Source organism: Rhinolophus ferrumequinum, chromosome 6 (genome assembly GCF_004115265.2).
Source record: "Rhinolophus ferrumequinum isolate MPI-CBG mRhiFer1 chromosome 6, mRhiFer1_v1.p, whole genome shotgun sequence".
Taxonomy (NCBI): Eukaryota; Metazoa; Chordata; class Mammalia; order Chiroptera; family Rhinolophidae; genus Rhinolophus; species Rhinolophus ferrumequinum.
Window position 1 is genome coordinate 9,430,817 of NC_046289.1, and position 20,050 is coordinate 9,450,866.

The following is a 20,050-nucleotide window of genomic DNA, read 5'->3' on the forward strand; positions in this document are numbered from 1 at the left end:
TCAGGAAAAAAGTCCCATTATTCAGTGTTCTTCCTGCTGATGTTCCTTATTCCCCTGCTGACCTGGCGCAGCAAATGTATCATTGGCAACACCCATTATATATACAAAAAATCCCTTAGGACAATTCAGCAGAGCTTGAGTCATTGAGGATCCTAATTCCAGCATCTATTTTTGGCAGGGAAGATACTTTTTCCCTCATTATTAAATGTGCGGGCATATTATAAGCAAGACATTGATATAATGCTTCACATCAATGAATATTCATAGAATACTTTGGTTACTGTCTTTGTAAAATAAAACAGTACAAAAGGAGACAAATCAACCATGTCATTAGTCACGATTACTCATTATTCATTCTTTCTGAAGTAAACCATACCTTGCGGCAGAAGAACATCAATCAACCATTCACTGTGGTCCCTGTGAAGATAAACAAAATTCATTTTTGAGCTTCTTAGCAATGTTACCCTTCCACATGAATGTTTATAAGCCGCACACTATTGCTAAAAGGCTTTTAATAGAAAGGAAGTGTAATTAAGAGCACTATCATAATAAACGTTTTAAATGTCTAATGCATTCCAGCTAAATTGTAAATTATAGGCATTTAATCATATTCAGTTATCTTTAAATGATACTTTCCAGATGCTAATGAAGCCAACCAAAATACAGCATGATTTGTACAAAGCTGAGTGTGACTCTGTGAAACTAACAAGCACAGAGAACACATATGAATTATATGTCATGTTTGCAAACCACAGTTTTCCTTTTCACTGTGGCCTTTTTCACAAGGTCACTTGAAAATTGGCGCGGCTTTATTAAGTGGAATTGCTTTTTCTTGTTACACAGAGAAAAACGTTACAACTTTTCAAAGCTCAGATCCTTCAAATGAAAGCTTGCTATATATTAGATATCCGACCAAGCAACCTTTAAAAAACAGAGGTTAATGGGAGATGTGGGTAATGTAACCAATTTAAGTCAAAGTGATTGTTCTTAGCTTCTCACTGTTGCCCTATTTCCTTTACTTTGAGGACCTTTATACCTACCCCGCGATCCTCTGGCTGCATTCTTCACAGAGGTACAATGGGGGTGGCTTATCACCCAAAGCTACTGACAGGGAAGGGTCTATACACATCTGAAACACATGAAAAGACAGAATGAACTCTCTTGTCTTGTATATCACATTCCTGAAACTGTGAACACAAATGTTTCAATAACAGATTTTCAAAAGCAAAGTAGAATAAATATTTTCAGTAAAATCCATTCAATCTATAACTGTTTTTCCTGCACTGGCCAATGAGTCCACACTGGAAATTTAAATGTGGCTACTGTGGTTTTTTTCATTTCTCCTATTATTTGTAATTCAAGAAACAAATAAAGTCAAGAAATCTATCCTCATTCCACAAATATAAAAAATCATCTTGTTCAATGGTTGCTCAAATTGCCTCTATATTACTCATATAGTAATTCCTTCCCTAAAGTGGTAAACACAGTAATCGCACTTTAGGAAAAGGAAGCAATTATATTAAGATCAAAAATTATAACTATTACCAAAGCGCTGGCAGTAAAGACTTTTGCCATTTAAGACAGACGTCATTCAGAAAATTTAGCTTTCAATCTAGCATTGAGTGATTCACTTTTCCTTCTCTGGAATGTAAATTCTATATTAATCATCCAATGTTTCATTTTCAGGTGTTTTTCTTCTATACGTGACCTGTAGTTTGTTTAACCCTAATGTGCCCTGTTCGATTTTGGGTTATTTATGGCTGAGTTTTCATTAGCCTAAGCACAGAGATGTAAAGTGTTCATTTTCCAGTTGAGCATCAGGGTATTTCAAATATCTACATGTTTTAAATCCAGTGAACAAAACAATTAAGATGACTAGCTGAATTTTGTACTTGGTATCAGTTTAAGTTTCTATAACTTACCAAAGTCATTGTGAATTCTGTTCCTACGCTTTAAGAAATAATCAATCCATGCTACAGCTGATTATGCAGTTAATATGCCTAGTACACAAATTTTTCTGAAACTTCCCTCTGCCTTTTCTTCAGTTGTTTTCACTAATTTGAAGGTGAAAAATGAACCAAACTTATAGCCCAAACAGCCTGTCATTTACTGAGTTAAAACCCTGAGAAGTTTCAATGATTGCAAAAACAAGAGTTAGAATTCCTAAATTTAAGTAATTATACCATCAAAATTTGTAAATTATATATATCCTAATGCCAAAGGCCCAGTGTGAAAATTTTTCCTTAGGTAAGCTTCATGCTTCCCTTGAAGCAATGCATAACTACTTTTTGGTGGGTTTAAATCAGGGATTGGCAAACTTTCTGTAAATGGTCAGAGAGGAAATATTTCTGGCTTTGCGGGCCATAACTACTGTTACAGCTACTCAACTCTGCTGTTATAACATGAAAGCAGCCATAGTCAATAAATACATATGTAAATGAGCACAGCTGTGTTCCAACAGAACTTTATTTACAAAAACAGACAGCAGGCCAGATTTGAATGTGGGCCACAGTTTGCTGACTCCTGTGTTAGACAATTATCTGAACTCCAAAGTATTTCATATAGTAAATACAGAACCAAGTAAAACCAAAAGCAGAATGGGATATAATGAACTGTAAGTTCCAACATATTTTCATTTTGAATCCTATCACAACTCTTGGCTCTTGCCTAAAAAGTACTTTTTTGCAACCTATTGCAACAAAAATAAATAATACTCTTCTATTTGGCAAATCATTACTGCCTAGTGGTATTAGCTCACTATTATGGAGGTTTTAGGCTTTTTGTGAAGATAAATCCATTTTCCCTGAGTCTTTCCCATGCAACCCATGTAGATCTCTTCTTCACCTTTACTTTCATTTCTATTATTAGGTCATTGATACCTCTGTCAGGTAAAGATATTTTCCCATTCCACAGAAAAGGAAAAATTCTTAGGATGTTAGAACTATAAGAACTCAATAGAGATTAGCTAATTGACCTCTGATATCTTCAATGAATTAATTAATATGACCTATCAGATTTGTGACTAATAGTGTCGATTTTGTTCTACTCAGAACAGTTCTGTGTATACCCGTATTAATATGTTCATAGCTGACTATTGCATTAAACTATATTTATTTTCTATTTATAAATATAATGTATGCCCAATGTAGAAGATTGGGAAAATAGAGAAAAGACAATAAATAACTCATTAACCCTCCATCTTAATGCAGTCACTGGTAACATTCTGCTGAGCATTACTGCTTGCTTTTAACTATCACTATAAATATAAATACAGATATATGTAATTTTCAAACTAAACTGGCATCACACTATACAATTTCATAATTTCCCTTTCCTTTGTATTATTCTGTAAGCATCTGGATGTTGGACACCCTTGATCTACCGGTCACAAGATTTTATCCACGTGGGTTTCGAGAGTGCTCAGACTGTAAGTAAAGAACAAGACTTCGGGAAGCCTGTTATCATTCAAAAACATGTCTTGTCACGCTAACAAGAATGTTACCTTTTCGGAAGCATGAAATAAAAACACAAAAGAAAGCTTTTTAGGAAAACTGGGGTTCAGAAAGTAAAATTTAGGGGTGATAAAAATGTTTTACAATTAGATAGAAATGATGGTTGCACAACGTTGTGCATGTACTAAATACCACTGAAATGTTTACTTTAAAATGGTTCACTTCACGGTATGTGAATTTTCCCTCAATATAAAAACAACAGAAAGTAGGATGTTTGGCCTAGACTGGAAGAGTGGCTACAGGGAATAGCCTGTGAGAAAAACGAGGCGAGGCCAGAGGAGTGGACTGGGTTGTCTGGCCAGAAGAGAGGGAGAAAATCTAATTTGTGATGATTTCTGTGAGCAAGAGGCCACAAGTTATCACTAATCGGGAAGTCGGAAGCCCCCTGAGAATGCAGCCTGACATAAAATCAAGAAAAAAAAAACAAAAATCAGGCAGAAAGTACCTCCTTCCTGTTGACTTCTGGTCAAACCAAAAGAGGGTGTTGTAACTTAGGCAGGAAGAAGAAAGGAAGGATATAGAAACTAAAGGAACCATGAGTCTCACCACCGTGAAGAACTGAGCTGAAGTCCATGAATAATATATGAATTAAGATGTGTTTATCTCAAAAGGTCCTCACACCACAGAATAGTATCTTTGAACCTCAAATGTCTATGGAAGTTCAGAGGAGGGGTGCACCTAGCCGAAAAGGAGAGGTCTGTGCTTCCAGGGGTGGGTTACCCTCTCCTGCTCTTTCTCAACATAAATTCATTCAATTTGCCTTCATCAAAAGCAGAGACCAAGCATAATAAATAACTACATCCTTTGTTAGTAAGATACTATATCTAGATGACGTTATTATCGGCACTCCTCTGCCACCTTTGTTATATGAAACACATTTTAGTTCCATTTATATGTTTGTTTCTTATATCCCATTTTACCACTTCTACTTTATTTCTACAAAGTGATACAGTATTATTTTTTCTATTATTTGACAATCTTTATAGTTCACCTATCTATAGAACAAGGGAGGCAAACTCCCATGACCCTACGTTCTGAAACATAACTGAACTTTAATCACCTGACCTACCTCCTTCTCACTCTTCATAATATAAAAATTAACCCTTGCAAATCCAGACACAGGTCTCTCCAGCCAAGTGTTGTATCCAACAAATATTCCATAAGTAATTTTTTTAAAAGTTGAGATTAATTTTCTTAACATTCAACGTCAAAGATTCAGGGTTATTATGCTACAGATGCTATTTGATATGGTAGTAAAGGAATAAGGCTGAGAGTCTAGGTACCAGGTTAGGGTTGCGTGAACTTAGGAAAGTGACTCGACCACTCTTCCCTCACCTCGAATGTAACTTTCTATGTGTTTGCTGTCCACCTATCTCTCAATCATTTCAACTAAATCATATCTGAGATCTGAACTAAAACTTAACAATTTTTTCTGATTTTGTCCTGTGACTCTTGAATTCACATAGTCACACAGCTAGACACTCATAATTTGTAGCATGCACATGAAAGCAGGGGCAAAGTACATTCCCCTGAGTTTATTAAAAGCCAGATAGAGAGGCCAGTTAGGGATTATGTCAGTGTTTCACCAGGATTATTCTGATCATTAGATCAGTGCTACACAGTACTTGGCTATGAACTCACAGCCAAATCTGCAAACACAACTACGTATTGCTTTGTCTTAAACAAATCCAAAAGTACACTCAGATTGAATATGGAGTTTCTTGAGATTACTACAGAGCACAAGCCTCTGCTTTATAGAGAAGAATGTAAACTACTCCATTCCGCTCAGCAATTTGCTCCTGATCATTTGACCACTGACAATACAATATGGCACCAGATCTAATAAAACAATACCTTCACAGCTGGTTTGTTAATTGCGTTGTGACATTCAATGTGCTGGCAGTGGATGGGATTCCAAGCTGTAAAGCAAAGCATAGCTGATGAATACTTCTCATCGAAATTATTTGTACTGTAGTAAAAACACGCAGATACTTCATTAGTTTTCTTTTTCCTACATAGAACCATCATCAGAAGGCTCCCTAAAATAATCATTTTTTTTAAATCCATGAAAAATTTTAAATTGATCAAAGATAATCACAATTCCATCATCCATTTTCCCATGGGAAGAGATAAACTAGTATACAGCAGCATACACAATACCATAATATTACCTTATAATGATATACTGTTAGTAAGTTCTCAAAGGTTTTTACATGTACAGTTTCACTGGATCCTCCCAACAAATCTGTGTGATAGGTACAGCATATTATTAACTTCATTTCATATATGAGTAAGTTAAAATTTAAAAAGTTAAGTAGTTTGCTATGAATACAGAGTTAGTAAATGACAAGCTGGGAACAGAACCTGTATCTCTTGGTTCTTGACAGTTTGCTCTTTTCACTGTAGTATACTATGCTACACATCCTAGATTTTTGGCACCAGGAGGTGTTTCAAACTGATTATTGTTGAAATGAATGGTAAGGCAAACTCTACCATTTCATTTTCCACCCCATCCTCATCAAATGTAGAGACTGGAAAGATGAGTTTCTTGCCCAAATGAAATGCAGCTCTCTCTCACACGTGACTGACAAATTAAATTTCTGCTATTATACCTTCGTAATACCCAACTCCCTAACACAGTATACACACAGAGAATGAGGACAAGAACCAAGTGATCTAGGATAGATCAGAATGAGAATCACAATACGTAATTATCATCATCTAGATGATGCTGTAGCCCAAAGCTCTTAGCTAATAATATTCCACCATAAAAAAAGTAATAGGATTACATGTTTGAAACTAGAACATTTTTCTAAATTGCCACATTCTAATCTTACAGGACCATGACTGGCTTATTATAGAAGAATTTGCAGGTGAGAGGATATTCTTACTTAGTTACATATCAAATTGTAATTCAAAAATATTTACTATTAATGACTTAGGCCTAATTTATGTTCCAACCATTTTATAAAATTTTCTATCTAGAGGTATTCTACACGTAACTTCAAACTTTCTATCCTATTGTTAGACCAGACATAACATTTTGTGTCTGATTTGAAACTCAAGAAAATATGATCAACAGAGGCATTGGCCTTAAAAAATATACAATGGATCTATTTATTCAAAGACAAGAAGTACAGACCAGAAACTACTAATCTAATAACATAGTATCATACTGATTATATTTTTAGAGAGCGAGAGAAAGAGGAAATGAATAAAGAATGGGGGAATGAAGAAATTATTTGAATATAGACATTCAAAAACTGTAAGATTTATTTCCTACATGTGGAAAAGTCAAGATGAACATAGAGAGTAGCAACAAGTTTTCTTGTACAATTGAAGAAACTTGAGGAAAAGACTGACTTTAACCAGTACAGGAGTTACAAATACATGGGACATGGCCCCATTCTTACAACCCTAAATTCATGACAGATATCACTAATCCATAAGAGCATTTCTTCCAAGTCCAGAACTGGCTTTAGAATCTTTCACAACAATGAGCTGAGGAAGTCACCACTGATCAAAACAGACTTGGCACACAAGATAAAATCTGCTAACCATCTCTGAATCCATGTATTATGAGAATATTTGCATATTACTTTATAAACATCAAGGAGATTTTCTTGACATTTATATTCAAAGCATGTAATAACTGTATGGCACAGACACAAACAAATCAGAATGTACAATAGCCATAGCACTGATCAAGGCTCTAAAAGACTCCTGGTCTGCCAGAGATTGATGCTGCATGTGTGGAGGGTGGGAATAGCCAAGTAGTCCTACTCCTCCAATTTTTTATTCCACTTTTACAAAGCATCACAGAATTAAGAACAGGTAATAGGATTCCTCTTTTAAGTTCACCAAAGTCACACTAGATTTAAGCTTACTAGAAAAGTAAACCTTAGCTTTTGTTGTGTATCAAAGATTATCTGTCAAGGTTTCAAAAATATGATACCTAGAACCCATGTTAGATCTACTGAATAGAGATCTCTGAGGATAGAGCACAGGTATTTGTAATTGGGAAAAGCACTACAATTGATTCTAATATAAGGGTAATCTACATACTTTACCATATGGCAAATACACTCATGATAGATCTCCTTTCATTTGAAAATAAAAACAAAAATATAGCATAAAAACATGGCACACAAGAATTGTTTCCAACTATGACAGAGTAACTGAAATTAGAACTGCCCTCCCACCATAAACAACTACAAAAATGGAAAATATATATGAAACCACTCTTTTAAGAAATTGGACTATAGGTAATGCGGCAAATGATCCTTGAGAGACGAGAAACAATGAAGTGACTCTTACAATCACACTGGCTTTTTTCTGAATGTAATTTCCAGACATTGGACCCAAAAGGGGCAATATTAGGTTGGTGCAAAACTAATTACGTTTCAAAAGGTTAAAAATAATTGCAAAAATCGGAATTACTTTTGCACCAACCTAATATAAGCACAATAGGTTGGTTTCACTGAGTTGAGAAGGCAAAAACTGGAGTTTAGAGAGGCAAGGTGGCTTAAATTTGCTGGGTAGAGTACCAAAGAGGGAACTGTGCAAAGAAAGAGCTCCAGAAATAGGAGTAGGAATCTTTCTGGGTGTTTGGCTTTATACTTAGCTGAACATGTGTAAGGCAAAACTTTGTTAGGCTGCACAGAGAACAATTATGGAAGATCTGTAAATTAAATCACTCCTATATCTCATATAGGGATGGGAGATATTAAAGTTCCAAGCCGCCAGAGTGGAGGGAACTCAGTGAAAACTTGGGACATTCAGTAGAGACTCTACGAAGTTATACCTTAGTGGGAGAGCTTAACTAACATTAATGAAAAGGCTACCCCAGGCTCACCCTAACAAAGCATAAGAACAAGCCTTGGAATGATCAAGTTGATCCACCAGTAACTTGACAGCCAAAACAAACCTCAATACACTGTAATAGAAGACAACAAAATCCAGACACTCAATAATGTAATATTCATGAAATGCTGCATCCAGTCAAAAATTACTTGATATTTGAAAAGGGAGGAAAATGTTACCCATAATTGGGGTAGGGGGGGTTACTGGCCATTAGAAACAAACCCAGAAATTACAGAAATGAGGTAGTTTTAGCAATAAACATATCCAAAGAAAATCATGAACACAAAGAGGACAGAGATTAAAGATATAATAAAAGAACCAAATGGAATTTCTAAAAATTAAAAATACAGTATCAGAAATGAAAAATTAACTGAATAGACTTAATAGCAGATTAGACAATGCAAAAGAAAATACCAGTGAATTAGGAGACATACAACAGAAACTACCCAAACTGAAATACTGGAAGAAAAATAAACAGAGCTTCAGTGAGCTGTGGGAAAATATTACGCAGAGTAAGGCACATGTGCTTAAAAGTCCAAAAGGAGTAAAATGGGGTGGGGGTGGGGAATTATGTGAAAAAACAATGGCCAAAATTTTTCAAGTTTGATGAAAAGTATAAACCCACAGATCCAAGAAGCTCAATGAATCTTAGGAAAACAAAAGCAAAAAAAAAAGAAAAATCACACCAAACTCATTAAAATCAAACTGATGAAAACCAATGATAAAAATATTAAAAGCAGCCAGGAAAAAAAGACACATTACTTACAGGGGAACAAAGATAAGAATGATCGCTGATTTCTCGTCAGAAACAATGCAAGCCAGAAGACAATGGAACGACATCTTTAATAGGCTGAAAGAAAAAAACTGTCAACCTAGAATTCTATACCCAGCAAAAATATCCTTCAAAAAATGAATATGAAATAAAGACTATTTGAAGACAAACACAAGATAAAAGAATTCATTGCCAGCTGAGCTCCACTACAAGAAATGTTAAAAGAAAGTCTTGAGGCTGAAGGAAAATGATACCAGATGGAAGCTAGTACCTACACAAAGGCATAAAGAGTTCTGGACATGGTAAATATAATGAATAACTGTAAAAGACTTTCTACTCATATTAAAATGTTGTTAAAAGATGATTTACTGTTTGAAACAAAAATAATGGCCATGTATTGTGAGACTAATAATATATAGAGAGAGAAGTAAAATATTTGATAACAAGAACAAAAAAGATGGGGGGGGGAATGAAAGTGCACAGTGTTCTTACATTACACGTAAACTAGTATAATATTATTTTAAGGTAGACTGTGAAGTTAAAGCTACACATAGTAAACCTTAAAGCAATTATTTTTATAAAGAGGTATATTACCTAACAATTCAATACACAGATAAAATGAAACACTAAAAATAATTAACCCAAAAAAAGATACTTTTTTAAAAAAGGAACAAAGAATAGGTGGGACAAATAGAAAACAAGTACAAGATGATAGGTTTAAGCCCAACTATATCTGTAATTACTTTAAATATAAATGGCCTAAACAATCATAGTACATGTAAATGGTCTAAAAGGAGAGGTTGTCAAATAGGATTTAAGTTTTTCAAAAAGCAGGGCCAAATACATGTTGCCTGTGAAAAACATGCTTGAAATATAAAGATAGACATATTAAAAGTAAATAGAAAAAATTGTACCATTATACATGATTAGCATAGCATTGGCAAATGCTAATCATAAGAAAGTTGGAGTATCTATATAAATATCAAACAAGTAGACTCCAGGACAAAGAATATTACCAGTAATAAAGAAGAATATTTCACAATAATGAAAGGGTCAATTTGAGATGACATAACAACCATAAATATGTGTGCATCTAATGATAGAGTTTTAAATTATATGAGCAAAAATTGACAGAACTGAAAGGAGAAATAAGTCTATAATCAGTGTTATAAATTTCAACCACGCTCTCTCAGTAATTCTTAAAAGAAGCAGACAAAAATTCAGTAAAAATAAGACTTGAACAACATTCTCAACAGCTTGACCAAATTGATAATGATAGAATTCTCCACTCAACCACTGTAGAATAGACATTATTTTCAAGGGCACATGGAATGTTTACTAACATAGACATTATTCTGGCCCGTAAAATAAACATCAAAAATTTAGATAGAGCACTATCATAGAGTTACTTTTCTGACCACAAAGGAATTAAACTAGAAATAACCAAAACATATCTGGAAAATCACCAAATATTTGTATATTCAAAAACACACACTTCTAAACTATCGATAAATCAAAAAAGAAATCACGAGAATTATTAGAAAATGTTCTGTACTGAAATATAATAAAATCACAGCATATCAAATTTGCAGGATGCAACTGAAGCAATACTTAAAGGGAAATTTATAGCTTTAAATTCTTATATTAGAAAATACACACGGTCTAAAAAAATTATTTATGCTCCTACCTTAAAAAGATAGAAAAAAACAATTAAACTCAATGTTATCAGAAGGAAAAAATAAAGATAGAAGCAGAAATCAATGAATTGAAAACAGAAAACCAACAGAGAAAATCATAAAACCACTGGTTCTTTGGAAAGTTCAGTAAAACTAATTAGTCTCCTAGCTAGCCTGATGAATTAAAAAATAGAGAAGAAACAAATGACCAATATCTGAAATGAAAGATAGGACATCACTGCAGATCCTACAGACATGCCAATAAATTTGATAAGTTGGATGAAAATGCCCACATTCCTCAAAAATTAGATTACAAAATCTAATGCAACTAAAAGAAAATTTAAATGCCCCATAACTATTAAATTGAATTTATAATTGAAAACCTTTCCACAAAGAAAACCCCAATGCCAGATGAATTCACCATATCCTACATAAACTCTTTCAGAAAATAGAAGAGGAGGAAACACTTCTCAACTCATTTTATGAAGTCAGCATTATTCTATAAACAATACCAGATGAAGATATTACAGTAAAACAAAATTAGATCAATATCCCTCATAAATGTAGGAGCAAGAACAAAAAATTAGCAAATTGAATCTGGCAATATAATATAGCTGACAAGGCAGACTTTATCTCAGGAATACAAGGTTGGTTTAACATTGCTAAGCAAATCAATGTAATTTACCATATTAACAGAACAAAGGAAGGAAGTCGTGTGATCATCCCAAAATGCATTTGACAAAAATTGACATTCACCCATGATAAAAACTTTCAGCATATTAACAATAGACAGGAACTTCCTCAATCTAATAAAAAAGCATCTGTGAAAAACCTACAGCTAGTATATTTAATGGTGAAAGTTTTGTTCCCCTATAGACTGGGGGAACAAACAAAGATATCTACTCTCAGCTTCTATTCAACACTGCACTGGAGATACAAGCCAGTGCAATGTGAAAAAGAAAAAGAGAAAGGAAAGAGGGAAGGAGGGGAAGGAGGGGAAGGAGGGGAAGGAAGGAAGGAAGGAAGGAAGGAAGGAAGGAAGGAAGGAAGGAAGGAAGGAAGAAAGGAAGAAAAGAAAGAAGGAACGAAGGGAGGGAGGGAGGAAGGGAAGGAGAAAGGGTTAGAGAGCGGCCGGCAGGCATAAAAATTAGAAAGAAAGAAGAAAATTTTTAAATTATCTTTATTTGTAAGAAAGCATAATTATATATACAGAAATATCTTAAGAAACTTACAAATAAGCTACAAAATCTACTAAGTAAATTTCGCAAGTTTGCAGGATATAAACTCAATATACAAAAGTCAATTCTATTTCCATATAATGGCAATAAAGAATTTGAATATTACATTTCAAACACTATTTACAATAGCGTCCAAAACGATAAAATATTTATGAATACCTTTAACAAAATATCTGCAAGACCTGTACACTGAAAACTAATGAACATTGCTGAGAGAAATTAAAGGAGACCTAAATAAATGGCTAGATATGCCATGTTCATGGATCAGAAGACTCAATATTGAGTCTTTTTTCAAGATGTCAGTTCTCCCCCAAACAAAATTACTATTCAATGTAATTCCAGTCAAAATCCAAGCACATCGTTTTTGTAGAAATTGACAAGCTGATAGTAAAATTTATGTTAAAATGCAAAGGTCCTAAAATGGTCAAAACAATTTAAAAAAATAAATCTGGAGAATTTACACTACATAATTTCAGATTTACTATAAAGCTATAGTAATCAAGACAGTGTGATATTGGCAAAAGGATAGACAATGGAATAAAATATAGTGAGTAGAAACAGACCCACAGGTATGTGATCAGTTAGTTTTCAACAAAATAGTCAAGCTAATTCAATGTAGAAAAAGCAATTTTTTCAACAAATTGAATTGGAATAATTGGATATCCTTATAGGAAAAATTCAACCCTAATCTCCTACCATATACAAAAATTAATTCCAAATGAAACATATACTTAAATGTAAAAACTATAAAACATCTAGATAAAACATAGGAGAATTTCTTTATAACCTTAGGGCAAACAAAAGAGAAACCCATTAAAAAAAAAACTGATAGATTGAAATCTATCAAAATTTAAAACTCCTGCTTTTTGAAATACCTAAAAAGAAAAGCCCCTGACTGAGAGAACATATTCACAAAACATATATCAGACAAAAGTCTCCTATTTTGAACATATAACAAGCAATACAATTTAAAAATGGACAAAAGATTTCATTGAGAACTTCACACACACAAAACAGATATACAAATGGCCAATAAACACCTGTAAAGATGCAATATTTGTCATCAGAGTAAAGCAAATTAAACAACAATCTGATACTACTACATGGCCATCAGAATGTCTAATATTAAAAAAACTGACAATCCCAAGTGTTGATAATAATGTAGGACAACTGGAACTCTCATGCATCGCTGGAGGGAGTATAAAATAGTACAACCAATTCTGAAGAACTGTTTGGACATTTCCTATAAAATTAAGTATATGTTGACCATATGATCCAGCATTTTCAGTGCTAGGTATTTATCAAGAAAAAAATGTATATCTCAAGAAAAATACTTTTATATGAATATTTCAAGCTTTACTCATAATAGGTAAAAATGTTCACCAAGAAGTGAATGAATAACTTAATTGTGATATATCCATACAATAGAATATTATTCAACATTAAAAAGGAATGAACTACTGATACACCAACATGCACAAATCTCAAAAACATTATGCTGAGTGAAATAAGCAGACACAAAAATGGTATATACCATGTAATTCCATTCATATGAAATCCTAGGACAGGCTAATAACTCATATATAATGATGAAAAGCAGATCGGTGGTTGCCTATGGTGGATTGACTGAAAAAAGAAATAAGAAATTTTTGTGTGGCAATGTTTTATATGTTGGTTACATTAGTGGACACATTTGTCAAAAGTTATCAAACTATGTATGCTTAAAGTGGGTCATTTTATTGCGTGAAAATTATACCTCAATAAAATTGATTTTAAAATGGAAAAAAATGAAGGCCTGCCCAAATATGTGCTTCAAAGTAGAAGATATACTAAAGCCTGAGAGAAAACATATGTCTGAAAATTATCCCATCTATGAATCAAAAGATTTTAGGAAAATGTGTGGCATCTGCAACATGATGCAAGAACACATGGCCTCTATAAAAGCAGGAGTAAAAAGTCACAGAAATTCAGAATGAGATGGGGAGCTAACAGAATAAGATAAAAATGGATTTGGATAAGAGATATGGTAAGTGTGAGTAAACTAAAAATAAAACAGCAAAATTAGAAATCCTCAAAGCAATAAATAAAGTTGACTGGGGTGGGGGGGAGTTAAGTAAGTTATAGAATAAACCAACAACCTAAGAAGCTAAGAATATAGAGGAAAAGATATATAGAAAAATTATAGGAATAATATATAAGATAATAAAATAAATAAGGAAAATACTGGTTATAATAGCTACACAGAACAGAAAATTAAACTCCTACCTATGAATTACAGGTATTGCTGAGGAAAATACCAAAACAATTTGAAGAAAGCAATAGTTTAAAATTTCATTAATGAGAAAAAGATTTCCTGAAAAAGGAGCTGAACTTGCAGACTGAAAAAACTCTTCACATTATAGGCAAAAATTAATAAAAAGATAAACATAGATATATTTAAGAAATGCTCTATTTAATAAATAAATAAGTCTCCAATAATTAAGAAGAACAAAATGGATTTCATAACAGACAAAATTACACTGGTCTAAGATTTGTCTTCTATAACTCTAAATACCAGAAAGGAAGGAAGGAAGGAAGGAAGAATATTTACAAATTTTTCACAATGACGCAGAGTTTTCTTTTGTGCATGGAGAAATAGAACGACATTCTTTAAAATTCCTAAGCCCGAATATACTCGGGGTCCCAAAAACTGTAAACAAGTGGACACTTTTGTCAACGTGGCTCAAGCAGTAGTTCACTGTAATCAGAAGTGTCTGGACGCTGATGGTAACCACTTTGAGCACCTCTTGTAATTGCAGAAGTCAAACGTGACTTGTATTCATCTTTTGTTATCAATCTATATTGAATATTACAATTGTAATACAGTTTTCCTTTCTTAAAATGTGTATACATTTTTTTAGCACCCTCTGTCTGTATTCCACTATTAAAAACATTACAGCAGAAAAAAAGTTTGGGTTTCATTATATCAGAAATTAAAGAGAAATTAATTCTCCTACTGAGAACAATAAGAAACTGAAAAAAATTAAAAGAAAAATAAATGAACAAACAAAAAACCCAGAACTTTATGGAAGAATTCTGAGGCCATGATCAAAAAGAGGAAGGAATCATTGAAAGGTGAACCTGGTATTTGAGGTCATTCTTCCTCCTTTGCCTATTTCCCTATCTGCCAATCCCACAAGAGGAGTACATTTTAACAGACATTTTGAAGTAAGAGAACAAAAATTAGAATTTGGGGACGAGCAAGTAATGGGAGACCTAAAAATCTCGCGAGGCTGTAGATAGAGATCCCTGAAGGCCATGCTCTAGGAGTAAAGGGGAATCAGAAATAGACCAACCCGCACAGAGACTGAAGACCAGCTTCCAATCATCTCAAGAATGAACCAAACGTCTATTTTTTTTTTCTTTTGCTGCCTTAAAGTGACTTGGATTGCTAATATCCATAGCCTCCTGCCAGAAGCAAAAGCAAATTGTCTCTGAAGAAGTATAACATAAACTTAATCTACAGTTTTTCTATCTGATGTCTTGCACACAGTTTTAAAAAACATGCAACAAGACAAGAAAACAAAAGAAATGACGATAGAATCAGAATCTCCGGAGATGCAGAATACTGAGCTATTAGAAACAAACTTTAAAATAACTATGGTTAATATGTTCTGTAAAGTAAAAGACAAGTCAGAGAGAATCAGAGAATTGAAATTTTTTTTAAGAACACCAAATGGACATTCTAGAACATAAAGATATAATTTTAAAACTTAAGAATACAATGAGGAAGCTAAGGAATTAGTGAACAGGAAGACAAGTTAGAAAAAAGATTCAGCATGCAGCACAAAAAGATGAGATAGGGAGAATATGAAAAATATCCATAAGAGACAGGGGAGAAAGGTCTAACATACGTGTCACTGGAATTCCAGAAAGAGGAACAAGAATGAGTCAGAAGAAGCACACATATAGATGATCCAGACTCATTTGGAATTAGGAATAAGGATTTTAAAGTAAGTACTTAAAATATGTTAAAGAATTTAGAGAAATAGATCATTGAGATACAAAGTCCAACAGAGAAATAAAAACTCTAAAAAACAGCCCAAAGAAAATTCTAGAAGTAAAAAAATATACATATGACATTAATACCTCATTGGACAGACTTTTTAAAAATACTGGACACAGCAGAAGAAAGGGTTAGTAAATTTGAAGACAGGTTAATATTAATCCAAACTAAAGCACAGATAAACAATTTTTGTTTAAAAGGCATGGAGTACCTGAGACTTCTAGAACATTACCAAATATGTTTTAAAGTCCCAGGATGAGAGGAGAAAAAGATAGTAACAGAATAAATATCTGGAGGGGATAACACCCAACATTTTTTCCAAAACTGATGAAGAACATGAAACCACAGATTTGAAAAGCTCAGCAAACCTCAAGTAGAATAAATAGAACGACCACCGCACTTAACAGATCATAATGAAAATACAAACTGCCAAAATAAGAAGATAAATTTTTAAAAGAGGCAGAGAAAAACTATATTACATCCAGGGGTACAATCATAAGAATGATGTCTAATTTCTAATAAAAAACCATGGAATTATATCTTTATAGTGTTAAATGAGAAAAACAAAATTCATTGATTACAATGAAGTTGCAGTAGAAATCAAAACAAAACATTATTAGAACCTAAGTATTTGGAAATTAAACAACATTCTCCTAAATAACACATAGGCAAAAGAAGATATACTAATAAAAAATTTTTAATTTTTTTAAATGTATGCCTTTATTATTTATTTATTTATTTATTTTTTTTAGGAGGGCGCAGCTCACAGTGGCCCATGTGGGGATTGAACCAGCAACCTTGGTATTATTAGCACCACGCTCTAACCAACTGAGCTAACCAGCCACCCCAAAATTTTTAATATTTTAAAATGAATGATAGTAAGAACACAACGTAGCAAAACTTGTGCAATACAGCTAATGTGGAGCTTAGATGGAAATTGGTAACTTTCAATGGATAATTAGAGAAAAATTCAATGCTGAAAATCAACAACCTAAGCTCTCACCCTAAGAAGCTAGGAAAAAAAGGAAGAGGAGATTAAACTCAAGAAAAGAAAAAGAAGAAAATAGTAAACATAAGGGCAGAAAGCAATGAAATACATAAAGAACATAACTGTAATCGTTTTCTTCTTTGTTGTTTCAGTTTATCTAAGTATTTGATAAATTCTAATATCTATTCAGGATAAAAGCTCTCAGTCAACTGGAAATGAAATGAAAATTCCTCAAACTGACATAACAGATTATCTGCAAAATCCTACAGCTAATACAATACTTAACGGAAAAATATTCCCTAAAGTTAGGAACAAAGCAATGGTGCCCATTTACCACTTCTATTCAACATTGTTCTAAAAGTCCTAGGCGGTGAAACAAAGGGGGAAAAAAACAGCAAAAAATGGCATAAAATTTGGAAAGATAGTACCAAATTTTTCTTTCTTTACAAATGACACCATCATCTATTTAGAAAATCCAACTAATCGACAACAACTGGTACTAATAATTGAATGTGGCAAAATCATGGAATAAAAGATGAATATGCAAAAATCAACTGATTTCTTTATATTGTCAATAAACAATTGGAAATTAAATTTTAAAATAATGTCATTTTACAATAGCATCAAAAAAACTCACCAAATATCTAGGAATTAATTTAACAAAAGAAATGCAAGAATTCTATGTGGAAAACTACAGAACACTGTTGAAAGAAAATTTTAAAGATCTAAATAATGTAGATATATATCATGATCATGGATTAGAAAATTCAACATTTTTATTAGGTTGGTGCAAAAGTAATTGCGGTTTTTGCAATTATTTTTAACCTTTTGAACTGCAATTACTTTTGCAACAACCTAATACAATGTCAATTCTTTCCAAATGGAACTATAGATTTAACACAACCAAGATCAAAATCCCAGCAGAATTATTTTTTGACTAGAAGCTGATACTAAAATACATATGGAATGCAAACGATCTAAAATAGCCAAGTTATCAAAGAAGATGAAGTTAGAGACTTACACTATTAGATTTCAAGACTATAAAGCCAATGAATTTAAGACAGTTTGTATTGGTATACAGATCAATAAGACAGAATACAGTCCGGAAATATTCCCATGTATGTATATGACCAAGGTACCAGTAGAATTCAAAGGGAAAAGGATAATCTTTTCAACAAAAGATCCTGGAACAAGCCACAAGGAAATAAATGAACGATACTTACTACCCACAAAGATTAAACTTAAATGGATCATAGTCCTAAATGTGCAAGCTAAACTACAAAGCTTCTGGAAGAAAACAATGAAAACTGTCTTGACAATCTTGGAGAAAGCAAATATTTTTTTAGGACATGAAAGGCAATAACCATAAATGAAAAAATGATAAATTTATTTTATCAAAACTAAAAATTCATGCTCACGGAAAGACACTGTGAAACAGCAATCCCAGACTGGAAGAAAATATTTGTGATATATAAATCTTATAAATGACTCATACCACACTACATTAAAAAAAAAATTGCATAACAATAAAAAAGACAGCCCAATTAGTGATTATGCAAAAGATTTTAACAGGTACTTCATAAAATAAGATATCTGAATGACCAATAAACATATGAAAAGGTCTTCAACATCGTTCATTAAGGAAATGCAAATTAAAACCACAATGAGATACACACCCACCAGAACGGCTAAAATTCAAAACACTGCCAGTTTCAAGCAGGTATTAGCAAGTGTGTATGGCAACTTAAACTCTCATACATTGTCGGAAGAAATGTGAAATGGCATACACACTTTACAGACCTGTTTAGAATTTTCTTATACTCTATGACCCAGCAATTCCACTCCCAGGTATATAGCCAAGAGAAACGATTACATATACCCACAAAAACTTGAAACAACCTGAAGGTGCATCAATAGCATCAGCAGGATTGAAAAACAAAGTGTGGTATGTTCATGCAATGGAACAGTTACTTAGCAATAAAAAAGAATTGCTAATATCCTCAACACACAGATTAATCTCAATAACATCATGTTGAATGAATGAAGTAAGACATGAAAGAATCCATACTGTTTGGTCACCATTTACATAAATCCCTGAATTATATAAATACAGTAGTCCCCCATTATCTGCAGGGAAATTGTTCCAAGACACTCAGTGGATGCCTGAAAACTTGAACAGTACCAAACTCTATGTGTTTTTTCCTATACATACATAAAGATAAAGCTTAATTTATAAATTAGGCACATAAGAAATTAACAACAACAGTCAATAATAAAATAAAACAACTATAACTATATTATAATAAAAGTTAGATGAATGTGACATTATGAAATAAAATAAGGGTTACTTGAACACAAGCACTGCATAGCACAACAGTTGGTGTGATAACTTAGATTGCTACTAAGTGACTAACATACAGGTAGCCTGTAGTGTGGATATGCCAAACAAAGGGATGATTCACATCCTGAGCAGGAGGGAGTGGGATGGTGCAAGATGTCATCACGCTCCTCAGAACAGCATGCAATTTCAAACTCATGAATTGTTTATTTCTGGAATTTTCCATTTAATATTTTAGACCATGGCTGACTGTGGGTAACTGAAACCATGGAAAGCAAAACTGCGGACAAGGGGGTACTACGTATATGAATTATATAACAACAAAGTAGTGTCTGCTTCACGGTGGGAGGGAGGGCATTAACTGGAAAGGAGCGTGTCATTAGTTTCTGGGGTGATGAAAATATTTTATTGTTTTTATCTGGGTAATGATTAAATGAGCGTCATACATTTGCTAAAACTGATCCAGCCATATACTTGATACTTGTGCATCTTACTATATATAAACTATACCTTAATGCAGTATTGTTGTCACTAAAAAAAAAAAGAAATACAATGCCTGACAATTTTCCAAAACTAATGAGACATTAAGCCAAGAAGTCCTAGAACCCAAAAAAAGAC

At 33.1% G+C, this 20,050-nt stretch overlaps 1 protein-coding gene across 16 annotated transcripts in view; it reads right to left on the minus strand.

Annotated features, from left to right (window-relative positions):
* The window catches only part of UNC79 (unc-79 homolog, NALCN channel complex subunit), a 240,447-nt gene that overhangs the window by 148,655 nt on the left and 71,742 nt on the right, over nucleotides 1-20,050 (minus strand). For all 16 annotated transcript variants that reach the window (XM_033108855.1, XM_033108860.1, XM_033108868.1 and 13 more), the window contains 3 exons: nucleotides 5,367-5,431; nucleotides 1,041-1,129; nucleotides 377-417 (listed from right to left, as the gene is read on the minus strand). In XM_033108855.1, the coding sequence (XP_032964746.1) occupies nucleotides 377-417; nucleotides 1,041-1,129; nucleotides 5,367-5,431 (195 nt within the window). The remainder of the gene's footprint in view (nucleotides 1-376; nucleotides 418-1,040; nucleotides 1,130-5,366; nucleotides 5,432-20,050) is intronic.